The sequence below is a fragment of the Musca autumnalis genome, unplaced genomic scaffold, assembly GCF_047663935.1.
Source record: "Musca autumnalis isolate F117 unplaced genomic scaffold, ASM4766393v1 scaffold_5, whole genome shotgun sequence".
Taxonomy (NCBI): domain Eukaryota; kingdom Metazoa; phylum Arthropoda; class Insecta; order Diptera; family Muscidae; genus Musca; species Musca autumnalis.
Genome location: NW_027412088.1, coordinates 178,256,475 through 178,279,562, shown reverse-complemented (window position 1 = coordinate 178,279,562; position 23,088 = coordinate 178,256,475). Strand labels below are relative to the sequence as shown.

General features: G+C 37.2%; 2 protein-coding genes across 4 annotated transcripts; one reads left to right on the top strand and one right to left on the bottom strand.

Moving 5' to 3' along the window:
- Positions 1 to 34: 34 nt before the first annotated feature.
- Positions 35 to 15,588, top strand: LOC141386986 (uncharacterized). Of its 2 annotated transcripts, none has more exons than XR_012408453.1 (3): positions 35 to 1,285; positions 1,395 to 1,483; positions 13,824 to 15,588. XR_012408453.1 is itself a non-coding variant. In XM_073955969.1 (3 exons), the coding sequence occupies exons 1-3, from the start codon at positions 651 to 653 to the stop codon at positions 14,017 to 14,019; spliced, it is 360 nt and encodes a 119-aa protein (XP_073812070.1). In that variant the 5' UTR covers positions 35 to 650; the 3' UTR covers positions 14,020 to 15,588. The 2 variants fall into 2 exon arrangements, 1 of the variants encoding a protein (XP_073812070.1); XM_073955969.1 differs by having other exon boundaries at positions 35 to 725.
- LBR (lamin B receptor) lies at positions 15,464 to 21,755 on the bottom strand. Of its 2 annotated transcripts, none has more exons than XM_073955967.1 (3): positions 21,570 to 21,755; positions 20,926 to 21,345; positions 15,464 to 18,906 (listed from the first exon to the last, which is right to left on the bottom strand). In XM_073955967.1, the coding sequence occupies exons 2-3, from the start codon at positions 21,277 to 21,279 to the stop codon at positions 17,092 to 17,094; spliced, it is 2,169 nt and encodes a 722-aa protein (XP_073812068.1). In that variant the 5' UTR covers positions 21,280 to 21,345; positions 21,570 to 21,755; the 3' UTR covers positions 15,464 to 17,091. The 2 variants fall into 2 exon arrangements, with proteins under 2 accessions (XP_073812068.1, XP_073812069.1); XM_073955968.1 differs by having other exon boundaries at positions 15,464 to 18,849; positions 21,570 to 21,744.
- Positions 21,756 to 23,088: the final 1,333 nt, after the last annotated feature.

The following is a 23,088-nucleotide window of genomic DNA, read 5'->3' as shown; positions in this document are numbered from 1 at the left end:
TTCTTCCATAGACAACAGAAGACCTCTCGGGGTATTCTAGAGACAATAGAAGACATCTAGGGTTCTTTCTGTAGGCCACAGAAGACCTTTGGGGGTGTTCTCAAGAAAACAAGACCTCGTGAGTTCTTCTATAGACAACAGAAGACCTATTGGATCTTCTAGAGACAACAGAAAACCTCTCGGGGTATCATCTTCTTCTTTATTTGCCTATTCGATTTTCGAATGTTGGCGACCAAAATGCAAATATAAGAATATTATTACAATAGTTTTATATTATCAAACTTAAATTATTAAATATTGTTTATAATATCGGCAAAAGTCTCTCTGTTTCTGGCTTCGCTTAGCAGATTTATGACATCACGTATGCCGGTCCATTCTTGGATGTTGTTGATCCATATTAGTTGTTTCCTCCCTCTAATAGGCCTTCCTTCAATGTTTACACGGAGAATACTTTGCAGCAGTTTGTATTTCGGATTTCTCATACAGGTATGTGATGAATTCCTAATCGCTTTGGGATAAAAACGATTTGCACAAAACGAGTGAATCGTATTTAGATGTGACGGAAACCGCATCGAATTTCAATTCCATGTTCTTTCAATTTCATTATATTCCCCCAAACAAAAAACAGACTAGTGACCCCAAATCCTCAGATGAAAGCGGCATACAATTTTTTTGTTGTGGCGAAAGCAAAAACCGAAATAAATTTACTGAAAAATAAGATAAATGTGTGTTCTTATTTAAATGGGCCTATATGGAAGCTTAGTTAGGGAATTCTTGTGCTATTACATGATGAGAACTACAAACAGTGCATAGCAACATATTAAGCCGGTGCCAGATGTCAAAAGTACATTTTTTGTTCTATGCTTTTTTTATCAAAATATCAAAAATTTACTCAACAAAATATGCCAAAAGTAGGGAAAATAAATCGAAATTTATCTATTCTCTAAACGAGCTTACATTTCAATCCTTTTCTCCTAAAAATCTCTCAAAATTCATTACATCGTTTATAAATCGACCACAAAAATATGACCGTTTTCAAAACGAGAAAAACAAACAATTATCGGATTGCATCACACCCTTTTTTGATCAAATTTCCATAGAACACAATGGAATATGAAACCGATATCGAAAACAATTCGAGATCGAAAAATGTACATGCATCACACCTACAATCGTTTTCGACTCGTTTTGAAATCGAAGTCGATTTTCATCACATACCTGATAATGTGGCCCAAGTATGCCGTTTTCCGTCTCTTTGTGTTGTTCAGCAGTTCTTTTTCTTTATGTAATCTTCATAGAATCTCATTATTCGTGGAAAGCAGTTTCTTTATATATCTTTTATTTATAAACACTCCTTGACTAATATATAAAATTTCTATAATTTTTTTTTTCAGATCCTTTGCGGCCAAGAAATTCCCAGTTGGGTAAATCGTTTAGCGCATTTCAGTTCGTGTGTACCTTTTTTACAAAGATGCTTGCCAAAGTAAGTGTTTTTGTAATATTTCTTCCTCCAAAAAATATTTTTATACCCTCCACCATAGTATGGAGGGTATATTAAGTTTGTTTTTCCGTTTGTAACGCATTGAAATACTCATTTGCGACCCTATAAAGTATATATATTCTTGATCAGGGTAAAATTCTGAGTCGATCTGTGCACGTCCGTCCGTCCGTCTGTGGTAATCACTCTAGCATCCACAAAAATGGAGATAGGACGCTGAAATTTTGGGAAAATGCGTCTTTTGTTTGCAGGCAGGTCAAGTTCGATGATGGGCTATATCGGTCCACGATTTGGTATAGCCCCCATATAACGGTACCCCCCGATTTACGGTATTTTGACGTTTTTAGCTACATTTTCAGACCGATTTAGCTATAATTTGACATTTAGGGTTCTTAAGTGTCAATAAACTTATAAAACAAAACTTGTGGACATAGGCCCACGTTTTGGTATAGCCCCCATATAACGGCACCCCCCCGATTTACGGTATTTTGACGTTTTTAGCTAAATTTTCAGACCGATTTAGCTATAATTTGACATTTAGGGTTCTTATGTGCCAATAAACTTATATAAGGAAACTTGTGGACATAGGTCCACGTTTTGGTATAGCCCCCATATAACGGTACCCCCGATTTACGGTATTTTGACGTTTTTAGCTACATTTTCAGACCGATGTAGCTATAATTTGACATTAAGGGTTCTTAAGTGCCAATAAACTTATATAACAAAAGTTGTGGACATAGGTCTACGTTTTGGTATATCCCCAATATAACGGTACCCCCCGATTTACGGTATTTTGACGTTTTTAACTACATTTTTAGACCGATTTAGCCATAATTTGACATTTAGGGTTCTTAAGTGTCAATAAACTTATAAAACAAAACTTGTGGACAGAGGTCCACGTTTTGGTATAGCCCCCATATAACGGTACCCCCGATTTACGGTTTTTTGACGTTTTTAGCTACATTTTCAGACCGATGTTACTATAATTTGACATTTAGGGTTCTTAAGTGTCAATAAACTTATATAACAAAAGTTGTGGACATAGGTCTACGTTTTGGTATAGCCCCCATATAACGGTACCCCCCGATTTACGGTATTTTGACGTTTTTAGCTACATTTTCAGACCGATTCAGCTATAAATTGACATTTAGGGTTCTTAAGTGTCAATAAACTTATATAACTAGTGGACATAGGTCCATGTTTTGGTATAGCCCCCATATAACGGTACCCCCGATTTATGGCATTTTGACGTTTTTAGTTACATTTACAGACCGATTTAGCTATAAATTGACATTTAGGGTTCTTAAATGTCAATAAACTTATATAACTAGTGGACATAGGTCCATGTTTTGGAATAGCCCCCATATAACGTTACCGCCCAATTTCAGGTATTTTGACGTTTAAATTCACATTTCTAGACCGAATTAGCTATAATTTGATATTTAGGGTTCTTAGTGACGGTACCTCGGTAAAACGGATTTCGGTATCCCCATATAATGAATTTTCGGTATTTTGAGAATTTTTCCTACAAGTTTTAACCGAATTATCTGTAATTTGAACATTTGACATTTGGTCACCACACCTCTCCACCAAAAATTGTCAAGAAAGTTCGATGTATTGATAAAGCCCCCATATAACGGTACCTCCCGATTTTCAGTAATTTGATGATTTTAACTACAATATTAAACCGAACTAGCAGTAATTTGACATTTGAAGTTCTTAGTGGTCACAACACCTCTCCATAAAAATTTGTCAACATAGGTCCATGTTCGGATATAGCTCCCATATAACGGTACCTCCCAATTTCTAGCCCACCAAAAATTGTCAACATACATAGTTAGATATAGGCACCATAAAAACGGGCCTACCGAATGAAACGTTTTATGTACATTATCTGACATTTTAACGTACCCATTTAAAGTTGGGGACAGGAATGAAAACTAATTATTCCATTTTAGTTCAGAATATTTTATGGTGGAGGGTATGAAAAGTTCGGCCCGGCCGAACTTAACGCTTTTTTACTTGTTCTTTATTAAATCTTCTTAGAACCTCATTATTTGATATGAATTGTGTCCATGATATCTTTAAGATGCGACGATATGTCCACATCTCAAATGCTTCCAGTTTTTTCATATCTACCGATTTTAAGGTCCATGTTTCCATGCCATACAATAGGACAGACCATACATATGTTTTCATATACAGTCGAAATCGCTTATAACGTCGTCGTTTATAACGTCATATCGGTTATTACGACCATATCCAAAAGTCCCAAATCTCTGGGGCCCTTTATAGCCCTATCGCTTATAACGGCATATCGGTTATAGCGACGAATTCCGTCGGTCCCTTGACCGACGTTATAAGCGATTTCGACTGTATCTTATTTTGGTTTTTAAGTTTACATTATGGCTTGTAAAAACTTTTTTATATTTAAAGAATGTGTCTCTGGCCATTTCAATCCTGCAGGCTATTTCTTTAGAAATGTCCCATTCGTCGTTGATTATCGCTCCAAGATATTTAAAGCTTTGGACTCTTTCCACATTTATTTCATTAATTTTTAATGGGGCCGCATTAGCATATGTATGATGTTTACTGATGACCATGTATTTCGTTTTTTTGATGTTAATTTTAAGACCGTATTTTTCGCTGCAAGTGGTCAATCTGTTAACCAATTCTTGAAGTGCTGTCATATTATCGGCTATGAGAGTGGTGTCATCGGCATACCTTATGTTGTTAATGAACGTTCCATTTACATATATTCCTTTCCGGACACCATTTATTGATTCTTGGAATATTCGTTCAGCGTATGTGTTGAATAATAGAGGGGACAGGACACAACCTTGTCTAACACCTCTGGAAATATTAATATTTTCGGTCAGTTCGCCATCGACGTTGACTTGCGCTGTTTGGTGCCAGTACAAGCTTTTTATGCATTCAACCTCCTTCTCTTCTACTCCAATGGACAATAAAATCTCGATCATTTTGTCATGTTGGACCGTGTCAAATGCTTTTTCATAATCAATAAAGCATAGGAACACGTCTTTCTGTGAATTTCGGCATTTTTGAACTAACGCTTGTAAAGCGAATAGAGCTTCGCGGGTTCCCATCCCATCTTTAAACCCAAACTGGCTGGTCCCCATTGCCTTTTCACATTTCATGTAGATTCTGGAGTGAATAATCTTCAGAAATATTTTGAGTGCATGGCTCATTAGGCTAATTAGTCGATAGTCATTGCAGAATTTTGGACGACTTTTTTTAGGGATGGTTATAAAAGTTGATGTGAGCCAATCTTTGGGATATTTACTAGTTTCGTAAACGTAGTTAAAAGGTTTCGTAAGAAGGTTTACGTTATCACCTTCAATTAACTTTAACAATTCTGAAGGAATCTCGTCTGGACCGCATGCTTTTTTATCTTTTAATGCCTTAATGGCTGTTTCAACCTCTGTTCTTGTGATAGGTATCCCGGATAATTGTTGGTCTACCCGTCTTTCATAGATTGACCGATTTTCGTCAGTAAAAATGGTTTTTATGTAATTGCTCCATATATTTTTCTTTTCAGTAGTATCCAAGACGGCTTGATTATTTTCATTATATAATACTTTTGGTATTCCCCTGTAGTATATCCCAGCAGCTTCCTTAATATTTTTGTGAAGATTGAAGTCGTCGTGTAATTGTTGCAGTCGCTCTATTTCCCTGCATTGGTCATTAAGGTATTCATTTTTGGCATGGCGAATATTAATTTGTATTTCCCTGTTTATTTCGGGGTATCATAGAGACAATAGAAGACCTCTTGAGGTCTTCTTTAGACAAGAGAATGTGATGTATTTCGAATCGATTTGCAATGAAAACGATTTGCCCAAAACGAGTGAACTGTTTTCTATGCTATGGTGTGTTGTTAGCTTCTCGAACAAAACATCACCATGTATATCCATAAAAACTTCCCAGGATTTTAGTGTGTTTATAAAATTTTGTTTCATATCATATTCCAGATTTGGAAGAAAGACAATGAGTTCTGATATAATTGTTCTTTTTTCGGCCAGAGAAAAAACAAAGGAGGAACGAAGTAATTTTAAACAAGTAAAAAAGTGTCAGTCGGCTTTGCCGACAGATAGATACCCTCAGCCAATGTGAAGCGAAACTTTCACCTCCGGACAGACCGAATGTATTTAAGGTCTCCTTAGAATTTTGTGGTCCTTTTTGGAATTAACTTGCACTAAGACACAAATGTTGAACTTTTGTAGGGCAGGTACCCATAGGGAGGACCGATATGGGCCATTTTAGATGTTAAACTAAAATATTAGGAGATCCAAAGTTTGGACCAAATTTTGGGGAGAAGTACACAAAGTTGCGGAACGGTATGGCCCATGAAACTAAGTTTGGATATAATATGACGACGAGCAAATGTTGAACCAAATCGGTTGAACAGTTCGAGAGTTATCATGCTCTCCGACCGCCATATATGGTGACATAGCGGTTTTTTACAGCTTTCGGGCTGTTTTTCCAAGAAATATGGACTTGCCCCTGAAAAAACTTTTACCTTCGTAATGGAGGTAGCGAATGCAAATCACTTCAACAAAAATTAAAGCGATTCGAGAGCAGGTATTAAATTGAACTTATCCGAAATTTTGTGTGAGAGGTACCAGAAGGAGTAGACAAATATAGTCCATATTCGAACCTGATCTATATCTGGTAGATATATTAGGATGTGCAAAGTATGGATTTCATCGGTCACTCCCTTCAAGAGTTATCGTGCGCAATTTTTTTCCGAACATTTTTGAAGTTTTGTGGGGGAGGTACCAGAAGGAGTGGACCGATATAACCCATCTTCGAATTTAAACTATGTTTTGATAAAATATTACGAAGGACAAATTTTGGACCGAATCGACAGATCTGTTGGAGGGTTATCTTGCGCTCCAACCACTACACGAGGTGTCATAGGGGCTTTTGCACCTTCTCGGCCATTTTCTCAGGAAGTATGGACTTGTACCGTCGTATGGGGGGAAGTGAATACAAGTTGTTGCAACAAAAATCAAAGCGATTCGAGAGCAAGTCCTAAACTGAACTTATCCGAAATTTTGTGTAGGAGGTACCCAAAGCAGTAGGCCGATTAAGTCCATATTGGAACCTCATCTAAGTCCGCTAGAAATTTCACGATGTGCAAAGTATGGACCAAATCGGTTACTTCCTTCAAGAGTTATCGTGCCCACAAATTTTCCGAACATTTTGGAACTTTTGTGGGAGAGGTACGTGAAGGAGTGGACCTATATGGCCCATCTTCGAACTTAAATCGAATCTGGACAAAATATTTCGATACCCAAAATTTGAACCGAATCGATTGATCCGTTCGAGAGTTATCGTGCGCACCAGCCTGCCAGACAGACGGACATTGCTAGATCTACTCAAAATTGTCTGAAACGGATATCGTACAAACATACTTAGGGTCTAAAACCATTATTTCGATGAGGCACATTTTTGGTCGTATCAAAGTGTAAATACCCTCTTTAGCCTAAAGGCTGAGGGTATAAATATTTGACATTAATTCAATAAATTGTATTGTTCGTTCCAAATGTTCAGCACGCGGCTGTTGTTGAAGTATAGTTCGAAGTTTATTTGCAATTGTTATGTTGTATACTTCTTCATATGTACTTAGTTTCAAGTTGTCGTACTCGTACTTTCTGCGGAATTTCTTTACATCATTACAATATTCACTCACATATGCAAAATTCATATTTGTTATCGCACCTCTAGCAAAAGCTCGAGAAATTGAGCATAACAAATGCATTGCGTCATACCGCCAAAGTTTTGTACGTGATACGGTCAGGTCTATGAGGCAGGGTCAGGTCACCCCATATGCCATTTTCAAGGTCTTCCATTAAAAATTGGTGGCGATCTTCTGCATCGCATACGTTATACTGTATGTCAGCACCAATACTTTCAGCTGCATCATACAGGGTGTTTTTTTAAGCCCGATAGAACTTGAAACTGTAAAAAATAACACAAAAAATTAAATTGTAATCAAAAATTTTTTATTCGAAAGATCAATACGTGACATTAACATTTGAAAATGATTTCGGGCATATGGGCACCGCGGCTGTTCTTGACGAAGTGCATTCTGGACGTCCAATTTTTGGCCACTTTTTCGAGCACTGCTGGCCGTATGTCACGAATAACACGAACAATGCTGGCCTCCAAGGCATCCATTGTTGCTGGTTTATCAGCATAAACCAGTGACTTCACGTAGCCCCACAGGAAATAATCGAGAGGTGTCAAATCGCACGACCTTGGAGGCCAATTGACAGGTCCACTTCTCGAAATCAACTTATCGCCAAATTTTGATTTCAATAAGTCGATGGTTGCGTTCGCCGTATGGCACGTAGCGCCATCCTGTTGAAACCACATCTCCTCCGGATCAATGTCATCCATATTTTCAAACAAAAAATCATTGATCATGGTGCGGTAACGATCTCCATTGACCGTAACGCGAGCTCCGGTCTCATTTTTGAAGAAATAAGGTCCGATGATGCCACCAGCGTGAAAACCGCACCATACGGTGCATTTTTCTGGATGTAATGGAGTCTGTAGGGTCTCTTGTGGATTGGTCTCACTCCATATGCGGCAATTTTGCTTATTAACAAACCCGTTAAGCCAAAAATGCGCCTCATCGCTGAACACAATTTTGGGTCTATAAGTTGCGCGAATCGACGACTGATTTTCAAAGTAAATTTGGATAATTTCGTAGCGTTGTTCAAGCGTGAGTCTATTCATGATGATTTGTCAGAGTATACTGAAACAAATAAAAAAAAAAGTTGCATCAAAATTTAATTTTTTGTGTTACTTTTTACAATTTAAAGTTCTATCTAGCTTAAAAAACACCCTGTATATGATGCCGACCATATTACCAAGTACATTTGGCATATATGAACCTCCTTCGTAATTCAATTGTGCCAATAAAGATAGTCCAGTTTGCAAATATTCCTGTTAAAATAAAAAAACCAAATTATGTTTGTTATTAAACGTTATAAGAGGAACAATATAATTTAAATTGAACCTACCTGTCAAAATGAAGCAATATTGCATCACTATAATGTCGTCATTTTGAAATTTGAAGGAGTTTGCGCGAATATTCTTCTTAATTTTTCACTCGTGCTTTCTTGAAAGCCCACCGATTGGCTGGTGGTGGTAGAGTTTGTGAATTATGTGATAGTGGGTGCTGTTTACCCAGCGAAGATTCTGCCATAGACAACAGAATACCTTTTGAGATCTTCTACAGACAACAGAAGACCTCTGGAGGACTTCCTCAGACCACAGAAGAAATTTTCATTCTTCTATAGCAACAGAAGACCTCTTGATGTTCGCTTTAGACAACACAAGATCTTTTGAGGTCTTCTAGAGTCAACAGAAGATATCTTAGGGTCTTCTATAGACAACAAAAGATCTCTTGCGGGGCTGGGGTCTTCTTTAGGCAAACGACAATAGAATATCTCTTGAGGTCTTCTATAGACAACAGAAAACCTCTTAATGTTTTCTCTAGACAACAAAAGATCTCTTGATATCTTCTATGTATATACAACAGAAGACCACTTGAAGTCTTCCATAGACAATAGGCTGAGATACGGCTCATAAAGAGTGATTATATTATACATTAGCATTCTCATCGAGCAAATTCCATAGAAATATATGTCGAAAGTCTCTCTTTCCGCAAAAAGTCTAATTTAGGGGGTCGATTATGGATAGCAACCGAACTCCAGTTCAACTTTAGGGCCTTTAAAAGGGTTCGCTTAGAAAATTTTACCCGCCTTGCACAGTTGCGAAGTTATTTTTAATTTTTCTTTGAAAATATGATGAAACACTCATAAAAGAATAGTTTGCGTACAAAAGGCCACGTCAGTTTTACACAGGCAAGATGAATGAGTGAACGTACACTCATTGGTATGTATTTTTAAATCAACTCACAGCAAATAAATGTTGCATCATTCATGTTTTTATGCCTTATAGCAGAGTTCAGAGTTGTGGTGGGTAGATATTAAAGAAAAGAAGATTTCAAATACATGTCATTTTAATCAGCTCGGGTAAAATTGGACGCCCTAAACTTAAGTTAGGTTTAAAACAGGGGCGATAATATTTTAAATGCCCATATCTTAGGACATATAGACTTCCACCAAATAAAATACATGTCATTGTAATCAAGGCAACTAAACCTAGCTGAAGAAAATTGTTCATAGCCATCCGGTTAGAGGCCCTAAACTTAGGATAGGTTGGAAAAGAAGAAGGACATCCACCAGAAATGATACAACTCATCGTATTCTGGGCAACTAGGTTTAGTTCGAATGGCCAACCCAAACGTTAGTTAGGTTAAAGACAGTGGAGAAAATATTTCAGAGTCCCATATCTCGGGAAGTGTGAGCTTCCACCAGATAAGCTGCATGGTATTGTAAACAGGGTAGTTCGGATAAAATGTTTTATAGCAATCGGATTGGAGGCCCTAAACGTAAGTTAGGTTTAAAACAGTATAGAGAATATTACAGAGTCCTATATCTCGGCAAGTTTGAACTTCCATCAGATAAGCTACATGCTATTGTAATCACAGGGCAACTCGGACTAGCTCGGGTAAATTTTTTATAACAATGCGATTGGAAGTCCTAAAGTGAGGTTATATTAAAACAAGTAAAAAAAGTATCAGTCGGCCTTGCCGACAGAGATATACCCTCAGCCTATGTGGATTGAAATACTTTTTTTTCCAAAAAAAAAAAAAAACTTTTGTATTTAGGGGGATTTTCAAAAATTTGGGCGTATGAACCGACAAAAGTATGGGTAGGATTAAAGCTCAAAAATTTGCGGGTATATCAATAGATGGTCCTTTTTTATCACACTAGCCTACGAATAACATAGAAACGCTGTAAACAGGGCCACTAAGAAAATCTTCGGTAAAAATGTCCAAAGGATCCTCGAACCACACAAAAATTTTGAATATTTGTGTGGGTGGTACCACAAGGATTGGACAGATAGAGCCCAAATTTGAACATAAACTAAGTTTCGACAGTATTTAGAGATCCAAAGTTTGGGCCAAATCGGTTGCTACGTCTATGAGAAATCGTGCGTACCCTTTAGCGAACTTTTTGTCGAACTTTTGTGGGGGAGGTACCGGAAGGAGTGGACCTATAAGCACCACCATCGAATTTCATGTAATATTCGAAGAAATATTACAATATCCAAAGTGTGGACGAACGCAGTATTCGGTTCGAGCTCTCCAGCCACTACATATGATGCCATAGGGGTTTTTTTACAACTTTCGGGCTGTTTTCGCAAGAAGTATGAACTTGCCCCTGAAAAAACTTTTACCGTCGTAATGGTGCTAGCGAATGCAAATCGCTTCAACAAAAATCAAAGTGATTCGAGAGCAGGTCTTAAAGTGAATTTATTCAAAATTGGGTGTGGGAGGTACCCGAACAAGTGGACATATATAGTCCATATTCGAACTGATCTATATCTGGCAGGTATATTAGGAAGTGTAAAGTATGGACCAAATCGGTCACTCCCATCAAGAGTTACCGTATGAACAAATTTTCCGAACATTTTTGGGTGAGGTACCTGAAGGTGTGGACCGATATAGCCCATCTTCGAATTTAAACTATGTTTTGATAAAATATTACTAAGGCCAAATTTTGGACCGAATCGGCAGATCCGTTCTAGAGTTATCTTGCGCTCCAACCACCTCACACGGTGTCAAAGGGGTTTTTTGCAACTTTCAGGCTATTTTCTCAGGAAGTATGGACTTGCCCCTGATGAAACTTGTACCCTCGTATGGGGGGAAGTGAATACAAGTTGTTGCAACAAAAATCAAAGAGATTCGAGAGCAGGTCCTAAACTGAACTTATCCGAAATTTGGTGTGGGATGTACCCGAAGGAGTGGGCCGATTGAGTCCATATTGGAACCTCATCTAAGTCTGGTAGAAATTTCACGATGTGCAAAGTATGGACCAAATCGGTTACTCCCTTCAAGAGTTATCGTACGCAAAATTCTTCCGAACATTTTTGAAGTTTTGTGGGGGAGGTACCTGAAGGAGTGGACCTATATAGCCCATCTTCGAATTTAAACTACATTTTGATAAAATATTACAAAGGCCAAATTTTGAACCGAATTGGCAGATCCGTTCTAGAGTTATCTTGCGCTCCAACCACCTCACACGGTGTCAAAGGGGTTTTTTGCAACTTTCAGGCTATTTTCTCAGGAAGTATGGACTTGCCCCTGATGAAACTTGTACCCTCGTATGGGGGGAAGTGAATACAAGTTGTTGCAACAAAAATCAAAGAGATTCGAGAGCAGGTCCTAAACTGAACTTATCCGAAATTTGGTGTGGGATGTACCCGAAGGAGTGGACCGATTGAGTCCATATTGGAACCTCATCTAAGTCTGGTAGAAATTTCACGATGTGCAAAGTATGGACGAAATCGGTTACTCCCTTCAAGAGTTAACGTGCGCACAAATTTTCCGAACATTTTTGAAGTTTTGGGGGGGAGGTACCGGAAGGAGTGGACCGATATAGCACATCTTCGAACTTAAACCAAGTTTGGACAAAATATTACGAAAGACAAAATTTGAACCGAATCGGTTCATCCGCTCGAGAGTTATCGTGCGCTCCAGCCAGCCAGACAGACAGGCGGACGGACATTGCTAAATCAACTCCAAATTGTCTGAAACACATTTCCTGCAAACATACTTGGGATCTAAAACAATTATTTCGATGAGGCACATTTTGCCCGTATGAAAGTGTATATACCCTCGTTAGCATAAATGCTGAGGGTATAAGAAGAGGTAAAAGAATTTTGTGATAATTTAGAGGACATTATCTCGGGAAGTATTTATTTATTTGAAACGGGTAACCAAGCCTATAAGGCCATCTATGTTACAAAACGTCACCTGAAATGCCCAAAGGCGTAACCCTCAACGTAACCCTTTGAGGGTTGCGTCTTACATTAAAAGTGTATATCATCTTAATTTAAGCGATAAAATCGATCTTTGATAGAAACTCTAAGGTTTTTTTTACAATCCCTGGGAAAGTAAGGGATATCAAATAAAGTATGGATTTCAACTACCTATAGGTAAGCCTGTAGGGGACAGTGCACTTCTGTCCAAATTATCTAGTGTTCAAAGAGCCCCATCTCTGCTAATCTCTGGTGCCATTAGAAGTACACCTCAAGCCGCCCTGAATGTGATACTTGATCTCCAACCTCTGGACATCACTATCAACTTTCAGGCGGCGAGGACGGCTTTCAGGCTTAGAGAGGCAGGTATGTGGCAGTGTTCACGATTTGGACATGCAAAGGTCCTCTTCCCCTTCACCGATTTACTTGAGTTCAGTGGATCCGATCACATCAGTGATTATATACCCACTGCACTCAACTTCAACCAAATCAACGTCACAATCCCAAGCAGAGATGCCTTGTCTAATGGTAGCCCTCCTCTTTTCGGTCTGGCCATCTACACAGACGGTTCAAAGATGGAGGATGGCACAGGTGCCGGGGTCTTCTGCGAAAACCCACAAATTAAGCAATCCTTCAAACTCAACGATAACTGCAGCGTCTTTCAGGCAGAGATTTTTGCAATTAGGAAAGCAGCGGAGATGGTCAAAGAACTTGGGAGTATCCTTAAAGGACCGGTGACTATTTTTGTCGATAGTCAACCGGCCCTTAAGGCTCTCAAGTCATGGACCATAAACTCAAAAGCTATCCTCGACTGCAAAAACGCTCTGCTTGAAGTACGCGACTTCGTTGGTCTTTGCTGGGTTCCAGGACACAGTGATATAAAGGGAAACGAATAGGTGAACTAGCACGGGGTGGCTCTCAGTCGACTGACTTACCAGTTGAGTCATCTATCAGACCACCAAAGTGCTACTACTTCCTTGAGAAGGCGGGCAAAGATGGCAAATGGAAACTGGCTGTAAGGTATCCAAGACAATCTGGCCCAGCTATTCTCAGCATAGAACCAACTCTCTTTTCTCACTAAATAAGTTAGGGATAAAGACCACTGTAGGTCTCATTACCGGTCACAACATGGTCAGGTCCCTAACTTCTAGATGGGACAACAGTAGTGTAGACTACTGTAGGCTATGTCAAGATCCAGAAGAAACAGAGACGGTCGAACATCTACTATGTAGGTGTCCCTCGTTACTCACGAGGAGACATCGATTCTTCGGTAGATATCAGATAAATACTCTGACTTTCTTCTCCGACATAGACCCCATCTACTAGTACCAATTTGCCAAAAATCTCACATGGCTGGCAAACAAAACTAATTAATCACTATTTTTCTTTCTCCTTCACACAGGGGGATAGAAATCAGCTCAACTCTGAATAACACCCTCAGCGGCAACACACCCACATCACATCCACTACATCAACATCTTTGTCACAATCACAGCAGCCGCGCATCCATATACATTACTCATCGCACCCATCACACCAAACCACTCTACATCAACAAACCTGCAATAGACCAACCACCGTATATTACTTCAGAATAGACCAGTCACCATTTTCAACACCCATCTTATAAATCAGCATCCATCATCATCACATCCAACCCACCAAAACCACTCTACATCAACAAATCTGATGCTTAACAATCACCGTTTCATCTTTATTATAAACCGTCGCCTGGTGTCTATCATCATCGCAACCTCAACAACAATACATGAATATCTCTACAATATACCAACCACCGCACATCACTGCAGTATAAACCAGTCACCACACACAACAACTTGATTATAAACTTACATCCATCATCACAACCTCAGCAACAACCTATAAACTCACATCCATCATCACAGCATCACCTACACACTTAACTTCACAACAAATCCGCAATAGTCCAGCATCTATCATCATCACATATAGCCCAACCACAACACACAGTTTCTTTAAGGATGATCACAATGGACCTCAAGGTCTCCGAGTGAAGTAGCTGCCAACAACGGTAGCTGCGCATCCTAAAACCAAACCAAAGCCTGTAGGGGAAAATTTCACAACAATTGGGAACCGAGCTTGTATTCAAAGGAAATTCAGTAGCTCTTATCTCGTGAAGTGATAGAATTCCATTACAAAAGTTGTATATAATCGTAATCAGGACACCTAGATCTAACTCCATAGCAATCTTAGGTTCACAAACCCCAATAAAAATTATCTCATGAAATCCGTGTGGTGCCCCTAAAATGATTTAAAACAGTTACCTTTAAAGGCACTACCAGGACTAAAACCATCAAGATTTGTTTTATTAGGTTTCGGAATGCGCGCTGATCAGCTTGGATTCTGGAGTTTGGATTTTCCACCGTGACCAAGATTGAAACGCGATCCGTATTTAAAGCGATCTGTGCTTTCTGTTTTGTAAAGAAGAGATAGACTGACTATAAAAATGTTCGAAGAGCTGGAACTTATGGTTGTAAGTAGCGTTCCTGATTGATGAATGCGCCAATCTGGTGGGCAATAAGAACAACGCTTGGACCGTTCGAAAACGGAATCGGTGATAAATTGCCCCAGTGTAGCTGACGGACGAAATGTATCGAAATGCCAGATCAGAATAAAAGGGAAACGTTGCTGGCTTCAGACATTATCTGACATCTGTGTATAGAAGACCTCTGAAGATGCTTTGTATATAGAAGGCCTCTGAAGTTAGTCCTGTGTTGAGAAGGTTCTTTTGTGTGTTTTTATGATGGCTGGAAAAATGATTATTTTGGGACTCTTTTCGAGATTATGCAAACAAGGGCCTGGATTTCGTTCGCCGTTGACAAGGCCCAACATGGAGTGGGAGCATAATTTACTTACCTGTTCAAATAAACTTTTATTTGATACAGCTTTCGTTTGGTTGGCAGACACTCACCAAACTCACTGGATATTGGTAATTTACTAAAAACTGCTGTTCTTCTATTGTTCTTCTTCCAAGAAACTTCATTTAAAACACCATTGACATTTTAGCATCTAAAGTCTTTTTCATTTATTTCTGCTTAATAGAGAGAGAGAGAGAGAAAAAGTAGAGAGTTACAAATATAGAAAAAATAACTAAAATAAAATTTATGCATAAATTATTTACAAAATTATGTGACGAGAACAAAACTATAGGCTATAAATTATAACTAAGCTACGTATATTATATGGGAGACCAGAGATGTATGTGTATTTATAAAATAATTTGTTGTTGTATTTTGTTTTATGGCTAAAAAAGGTGGGTAATCCTTTAAAAAAAATATTTGCTTCAAACTCGTTGAAGAGCACTCACTCTATTTTGAGCACAGACTTAAAATTATTTTTAAAAAATATGTACTTCTTTAAGAATAAAAAAAAAAATGTATGAAAATCTTCTGTAATTTATATAATTTTATTATAGTCAATTGTTAAAAGTATATAATGTCAACATATTAAAAATATATTTTTAATATGCTTTGGCAATTTTTTTTTTTTTTTTTTTTTGAGAGAAAATTTTGTTTTATAAAATGCATCATTATATTTACAAGATAATTTTTGTAAGCTTTTTTGAACTAAGGTATTATATATAAAAGTGCAAATGTTTTCAGAGGTTATGTCGGATTTTTTTTTAAAGAATTTTAAAAATTTTTACTAAAACCTTAAAGATTTTTAAAAAGAGTTCCAAATGTTGTTTGGAAATATAATATGTTTTATCATAAAATTCAAACAACTTCAAAGTTAGTTAGAGTTTTTAATAACATTTTAAAATCTGTTGCTTAAAAATTCCAGAAATCTTAAAATTAAATTTTAATATTTAAAATAAAATTTTTGGAACAAGTTTTCGATTAATTCGGACTTTTAGAAATAATCCAAAATTTTTATGGTGAAATTTTAAAATATGAAATTATATAATTTGGAATTGAATTATATAATTTGGATTTTTTGGAATATTCTACAATTTTTAATATACAATAGCAAGATTTAAATAATTTTTTTTTTTTTTTAATAAAATAGCAACCATTTTAAATTAATTTGAACTTTTTAGAAATATTCCAAATATGTTCACATAAAATTTTATGATTTAAAGGAGTTGTAAATTTTTTTACTTTTTATAAAATAACAAAAATGTTTAAATTAATTTTGAACATATGGGAAATATTCCAAAAATCTTCAAATATTTTAAGGTTTAAAAAAAGATCTAAAATATTTTTTTTATAAAATAGCAACAAACATTTTTAAATAAATTTACACTTTTTTAGAAATATTCCAAAAAATATAAAATTTTAATATTTAAAATATGTTCTAAAATATTTTTCTTTTTTATAAAACCCAAGAAACAACAGTTTCGACTTCAAAACGAATATTTGTTCCAGCAGAAATTAGTCACTACCCCTGAAAACAAATGCTCTTTTACAAAATAAAATAAAATTTAAAAAGGTCATATTAAAGATAACAAAAATGGTTTGTTTCTAAGCAATGCAGTTCCCTAACTCTGCACACAAAAAATGTTCCTGGACTTATCAAGCATCCCTGTACTATTAAAATATAAATAAAATTAAATCATCATCTCATCTAATTCTTCATGGAAGAAGATATTTCTGTGTTTCTTTTTGTTATTGTTGTCATTTTTTCCTTTAAAATATGTTAGGTATTAAATAATTTCTTGCTATGCTGCGATAACGTACCCATGACGAATGATAACGTGCCGAATTGCGGGCATTAACACGGAAACAACGATGCACCAGGATGGCCACAATCAAAAGCAAACTGATAAGTGGTGGCCAAACAAATTGCATAGCCAATGGCAGGGCCAAGGCAATCAAACATAAAATATCTCCCAAATAATTGGGTTGTCGCAAGCGACCCCACAGTGAGCCCAACAGTAAACGTCTACCCTGGAAGGTGTGTATGGTTTCAATGTTTTGGAAATGTGGATGATTCGGTTGGACACGATATTTGTATTTGATGGCATTGCTAAAACGTTTCAACGACAAGCCAATAAGCAGCACTGCAATGGGTACATAAATGGCAAAGTCACACTTCAAAGGTGTACGATTTTCGGCGAAATATTTTGCCACTGAAGTCACCAGCAATGGTGTGGCTGCATAACGCAACAACAGTAGGCAACCAAAACCCTCACTTTGCATTTCAAACGAGGAGGCCAAATGATGTTCAAATACAATGGAATCCAAAACATAGAACAAGAGCAGACCACTACATAGTAGAGAGGTGGTATCGAATTTTAAATGTTTAAAGAAATATGCAACGATTTCAACACCTTCTACCTCCTTGGGTACCCATGGAGTTTGTATGTTCTTATACAACAAGGATACCGCATAGAGGTAAGTGCTTATAACGGAAACACGATAGAAAACCAATTTAAAATCTACCAAACCCAACCATTTGGGATTCAACTGCTTACCCAAGGCATAGTCAATGAGGAAATTACCCGATTTAGCATAAATATTACACTGTGAATCTTTTTGCTTCAGCAAATCTGCACGATAATATGCCCACAGGGCCAATACATAGGCATTCAATAGACTATAGACACCAAAACGTTGGAAATTCTTGACTATGAAATCAGCTACAGGATAACCCAAATAAATGGCCAAGGCATAGGTCACGCTCAACACAGCTGTTATGGACAGGAGATTGAATTTGTATTCCACTGCACCAGGTAAACGTACTCCTCTGCCGAAAAGCAGTGCCGACAATATAAAGATACCAAAATTAAAGATTAAAAATACTCCCACAGCTTCGATATCAAAGATTTTCGGTATCCAACTGTTAGTATCCAAAATGCCATTATAATCCGGAATCTTCAATTCGCATTTATGATCTGTACAACACCATTGCAGATAATAAACCACAAAGGGTACGATAAGCATCAAGGCGCTGGCTCCCATCCAACCACCAAACTCACTGGGTATTGGTAATTTACGGCAAAATGCTGTACGTTGTGCTGCAGCTGCAGATGCATTGTTGCTGCTATAATATTGTTCTTCTTCCAAGTAGCCTGCATCTTCATCTTCTTCATGGATAACTTCTTCACGTTCATTTGTCTCTTCGGCGTCGGAAAATTCAGCAGCTTTTGAATAACGTCCACCACCCTCACCATCATAAATGGAGCGTGACACTGAGCGACTGTAACGACTTTCTCCATCTGTACGTTGGCTGGGTGTATATGAACCATCACGACGCTCTTCATCACCACCGCCTCCAAAAGAGAATGTCTTCGATACGGACCGCCTTAGATAATCGGTTAATTTTGCTATATCCGATGATTGTTCACCGCTTGATGTACGTATTTCTACGGTTTGTATAGTTGTTGAACTCTGATAGGTACTTTGTACCGATGATGTTGTGGTCGTTGTAGCACGATTTGGAGCCTTTGTTGCAGTATTTGTGGTTAGAGTTGCAGGCAAATTGGTGTGTGATAGGTTTGCCTGAAACAGGGAAGTAAAAAGAAATTAATTCGAAGGTTCATTAGAAAGGGGGGAGAATCGGTTAATAGGGGGAAAATCGAATTATCGGGAACCAAACCGTGTACAGGAAACAAATCTTTCAAAGGGCCTCAAAAGTCTTTTATTGACAGAAGAGCATATAAGGGGGATCTTCAATAGACAGAAGACCATATAAAGGTCTTCAATTGACCATATAAAGGTCTTCAGAAGAACTTCAAAAGGTCTGCTATGGACAGAAGACTTTTTAAGGTCTTCTATGGACAGAAGGCCTTCTAAAGGACTTATATGGACAGAAGACCTAATTGTATTCTGTGGAAAGAAACAATGTTAAAGGTCTTCAATGGACAGAAGGCCTTCTAAAGGTCTTCAATGGACAGAAGACCTTCAAAAGATCTTCTATGGACAGAAGAACTTCAAAAGATCTTCAATGGACAGAAGAACTTCAAAAGGTCTTATATGGATAGAAGACTTTCTAAAGGTCTTCTATGGAAGACAAATCTTCTAAAGGTCTTCTATGGACAGAAGACCTTCAAAATATCTTCCATGGACAGAAGAACTCAAAAGGTCTTCTATGAACAGAAGACCTTCTAAAGGTCTTCTTTAGCAAATGACCTTCTAAATGCCTTCAATGGACATAAGACCTCCAAAAGACTTCTATCGACAGAAGAACTTTGAAAGGTCTTCTATGGACAGAGGACTTTTTTAATATCTTCTATGGATAGAAGACCTTCTAAAGGTCTTTTATGGAAAGAATACCTTCTAAAGGTCTTCAATGGACAGAAGACCTTCAACAGGTCTTCTATGGACAGAATAACTTCAAAAGGTCTTCTATGGAAGAATACTTTTTTAATGTCTTCTATGGAAGGAAGACCTTCTAAAGGTCTTCTGTGGAAGGAAGATCTTCTAAAGGTCCTCTTTGGACAGATGTTAAAGTCTTCTATGTACAGATGACCTTCTAAAATTTTTTTAAGGAAAGAAGTCATTTTAATGATCTTCCTTGGAAAGAAGACCTTCTAAAAGGCCTCCATGGACCTTCTTGGATCTCATATAAACCTTCTAAAGAGCTTCTAAAGATATTTTTGGACAGATGTCTATCTTAAGGTCTAAAGAAGACACTTCAAAGTTCTAAAGAATACCTACTAAAGGTCTTAAGAAGACCTTCTAAATGTCTTTTATGGACAGACTACCCTCTAAAAGCCTTCTTTAGTCAGAAATAAAGGGTAGAAAACCTTCTAAAGGTCCTCTATGGACAGAACATCTTCTAAGGACTTTTATAAACAGAAGACCTGCTAAAGGCCAAAAGACCCTCTAAAGGTCTTCTATAGGCAGAAGACCTTCTAAAGGCCTTTTTTGGACAGATAACCTTTTATGGGCAGCAGACGTTCTAAAGGTGTTCTGTGGATGGAGATCTTATATTATCTATGGAAAGAAGAATTTCTAAAGTAGACCAGAAGGCATTGGATAAATTTTAAATTATTTTTTTGCGGATAATATTATCTATATTGTCATCTTCATGTATCACCTCAAATCCACAAATTTTAAATTTTTTATTTCTTTTTTAACACATTCACTTCAGGGTTGGTTTAAAAAATTGATAAGAAAACAACAGCTTCTTTCGACTTTCTCCCAGTGTGTTGTGTTGTTGCTAGTATTGTTTGTATGTCACAATGTAAACAAACAGATAAATACACGGCAAACATTATATACATAACAATACACATAAAATAAAACATTTATACACATGTCCCCCCTTATATCAGGCAAGAGAATTGTTTTTGTTAAAGAAGATTATCACCATCAAGTGTTTTAACGAAAAAATGCGGCCATGTACACATGTAGGCCTTAATGTGTACAACAACTACAATAAGAGATAATTCGCATAGATATAATTCGCATATAAACTAGTTTCCCCCCACTCTTCCACTAGAAAGAACTTGTTTCTAAACGTTGAAGGAATTTGCCAATAAAGTAGTTGCAACTTCTTTCAAGAAAACAACTCACCTCCTTTTCCTTGGTGGGTTCTTTCTCTGTTCTGGGTTCAACTGTAACTGGGATAACAGTTACCGTGGGTATTGTTGAACGCGGCCTGGAAGAGCGACCCGGTGAAGTGCGTGTACTACGTCTGCTTGGTGATGTACGTGTTACCCGAGAAGGTGATGTCCGAGTTGCTCGTCTATTTGCTGTAATATCTGTTAATGCTTCTGTACTGGCAGCCGCTTTACGACGACCCCCCACAGTTACAGTGGTGTCCCTTGCGGTTGTTGCAGCTGTTGTTGATGCCTTCGATCTTGTCGAGCTTGCTGTTGGAGCAGTTTCTGCGGCACGTCCTCTTGTTAAACGTCGCGGCACATCCATTGCTGATTATTTATTTGCATATAATTCTCGCCCTAGTTTTCTTTTCAGTATTTCACGACGCGTTATCTATAAATAAATTGAAATTATTTTTAGTTATGACCATTTTTTATGTGTGTTATGTATGAAAAACAAAAGGTCGCGTTGTCCGGCATGCAGACTTGGTCTTGCTGTTTTTTTGCCTTATTTTTCCCGCCCAACACACTGTCGTAGACTGTACCATCCTCTTCTCACACCATCTTTATAGGGATTTCATTTAGTTAGATTTATCTTTTTAAATATTTAGCACTCACTTCTGTTTTCTTTTATTTTGTGTTTTTATGCACGTCAAATATTGTTTATATATCAATTTTATTTATATATTTATTAATTTTCTTTAATTTTAAGCCATTAATTCGCACCGACGATTATGTTTGTGAAGGGACGCTGCGTATGTCATAGCAGGCTGATGTTTAATTAACGGCGTCTAAAAATTTACTAACACCGCATATTACCGGCGTCAAAAATTTACCAACACTGCATAGATATAGCTCTGTTCCTTTAAGTGGGGTACACACGATCAGTTTTGCTCAAATAATCGGTTGCCAGTGTGGCCGTTCATTTTTGTCAGTCATCAGGCAACCACAAAATATTTTGTGGTTGCTGGGCGGTTGGACAGTTATCGATAAATGCGAAAAATCGACAGTCAAAACTAATCGTGTGTACTCCGCTTTACGTGCAAGAATCTTCAAGTTTTACCACGATTTAATCGAAAAGCGTTCCTTTACTTCAGACACCACAATTCATATTGGAGCAGTTTACAACTTTTGCTGGTTTTACCATTTTCAAAAGTAAAGGAACAGACCATAGGTGTGTACGATAACTTTAACCCTCCGTTTACAAATGCCAGTATTGGCAAGACAATAGCAAAAATACAAACCTTTCTCACAAATACATTTATAAATTTTTAAATATGTATAGAAAAAAGTATGAATGTATTGGTGAAAATGGTTTGTAACTTTGCTATCGATTTCAACTGTCAAATCCATAGGTTAAACGTCAAACGAAATCCAATGGATTTCAGATGAGATTTCATTTGACGTTTGAGCTATGGAATTGACAGTTGAAATCGAGTGGGTTTCGCAAATGTAAACTTAGCATTAAAGTTTTACCACTTTTTACTCGAAAAGCGTTCCTTTACTTCAGACACCATACAATTCATATGGGAGCAGTTTACAACTTTTGCTACTTTTTTGCCGGTTTTAACATTTTCAAAAGTAAAGGAACAGACCATTTCCCAGCAATAATTACTCAGTCAGTTCCAGCAACCTCTCTCAGTGAATTTTACTCTCTCAAGCAAGAAAAATTGCAGAAAGTTATCGAACAGCATTTTGCAAAAACTTGGGAGAAAGTCAGCTGTTTCCGAAAATGTATGAAATTTGTTTTTGTTTCTTTTGATATTTTAAACCAAACGGAACAAAAACATAAATTTTAAAATTGCAGTTTACTTATTTAATGCTTTAATCCTATCCACAACGCTTTAGTCCCGGTCCACACTAGAGTGATTTCATTGAAAAAATTGCATGAAATTATGCGTCGCTAGATCGACTCCCATAGTAGAGTAACTAGGCGTTTACACACAAACAGTATTGGCAAGACAATAGCAAAGTTACAAACCATTTTCACCAATACATTCATACTTTTCTCTATACATATTTCAAAATTTATAAATGTATTTGTGAAAAAAGTTTGTATTTTTGCTATTGTCTTGCCAATACTGGCATTTGTAAACGCAGGGTAAAATAGTAAAATTGCTGTAGTGGGGAATTCGAT

What these genes read in the sequence shown, in the direction of transcription:
- LOC141386986 (XM_073955969.1), top strand. Translation starts at nt 651, where the DNA reads ATGAAAGCGGCATACAATTTTTTTGTTGTGGCGAAAGCAAAAACCGAA. An exon ending in TACTGAAAAATAAGATAAAT is followed by an intron (nt 726 to 1,394) that starts GTGTGTTCTTAT and finishes TTTTTTTTTCAG; the next exon opens with ATCCTTTGCGGCCAAGAAAT. An exon ending in TTACAAAGATGCTTGCCAAA is followed by an intron (nt 1,484 to 13,823) that starts GTAAGTGTTTTT and finishes TCCTTCACACAG; the next exon opens with GGGGATAGAAATCAGCTCAA.
- LBR (XM_073955967.1), bottom strand. Translation starts at nt 21,279, where the DNA reads ATGGATGTGCCGCGACGTTTAACAAGAGGACGTGCCGCAGAAACTGCT. An exon ending in AACCCACCAAGGAAAAGGAG is followed by an intron (nt 18,907 to 20,925) that starts GTGAGTTGTTTT and finishes TCCCTGTTTCAG; the next exon opens with GCAAACCTATCACACACCAA.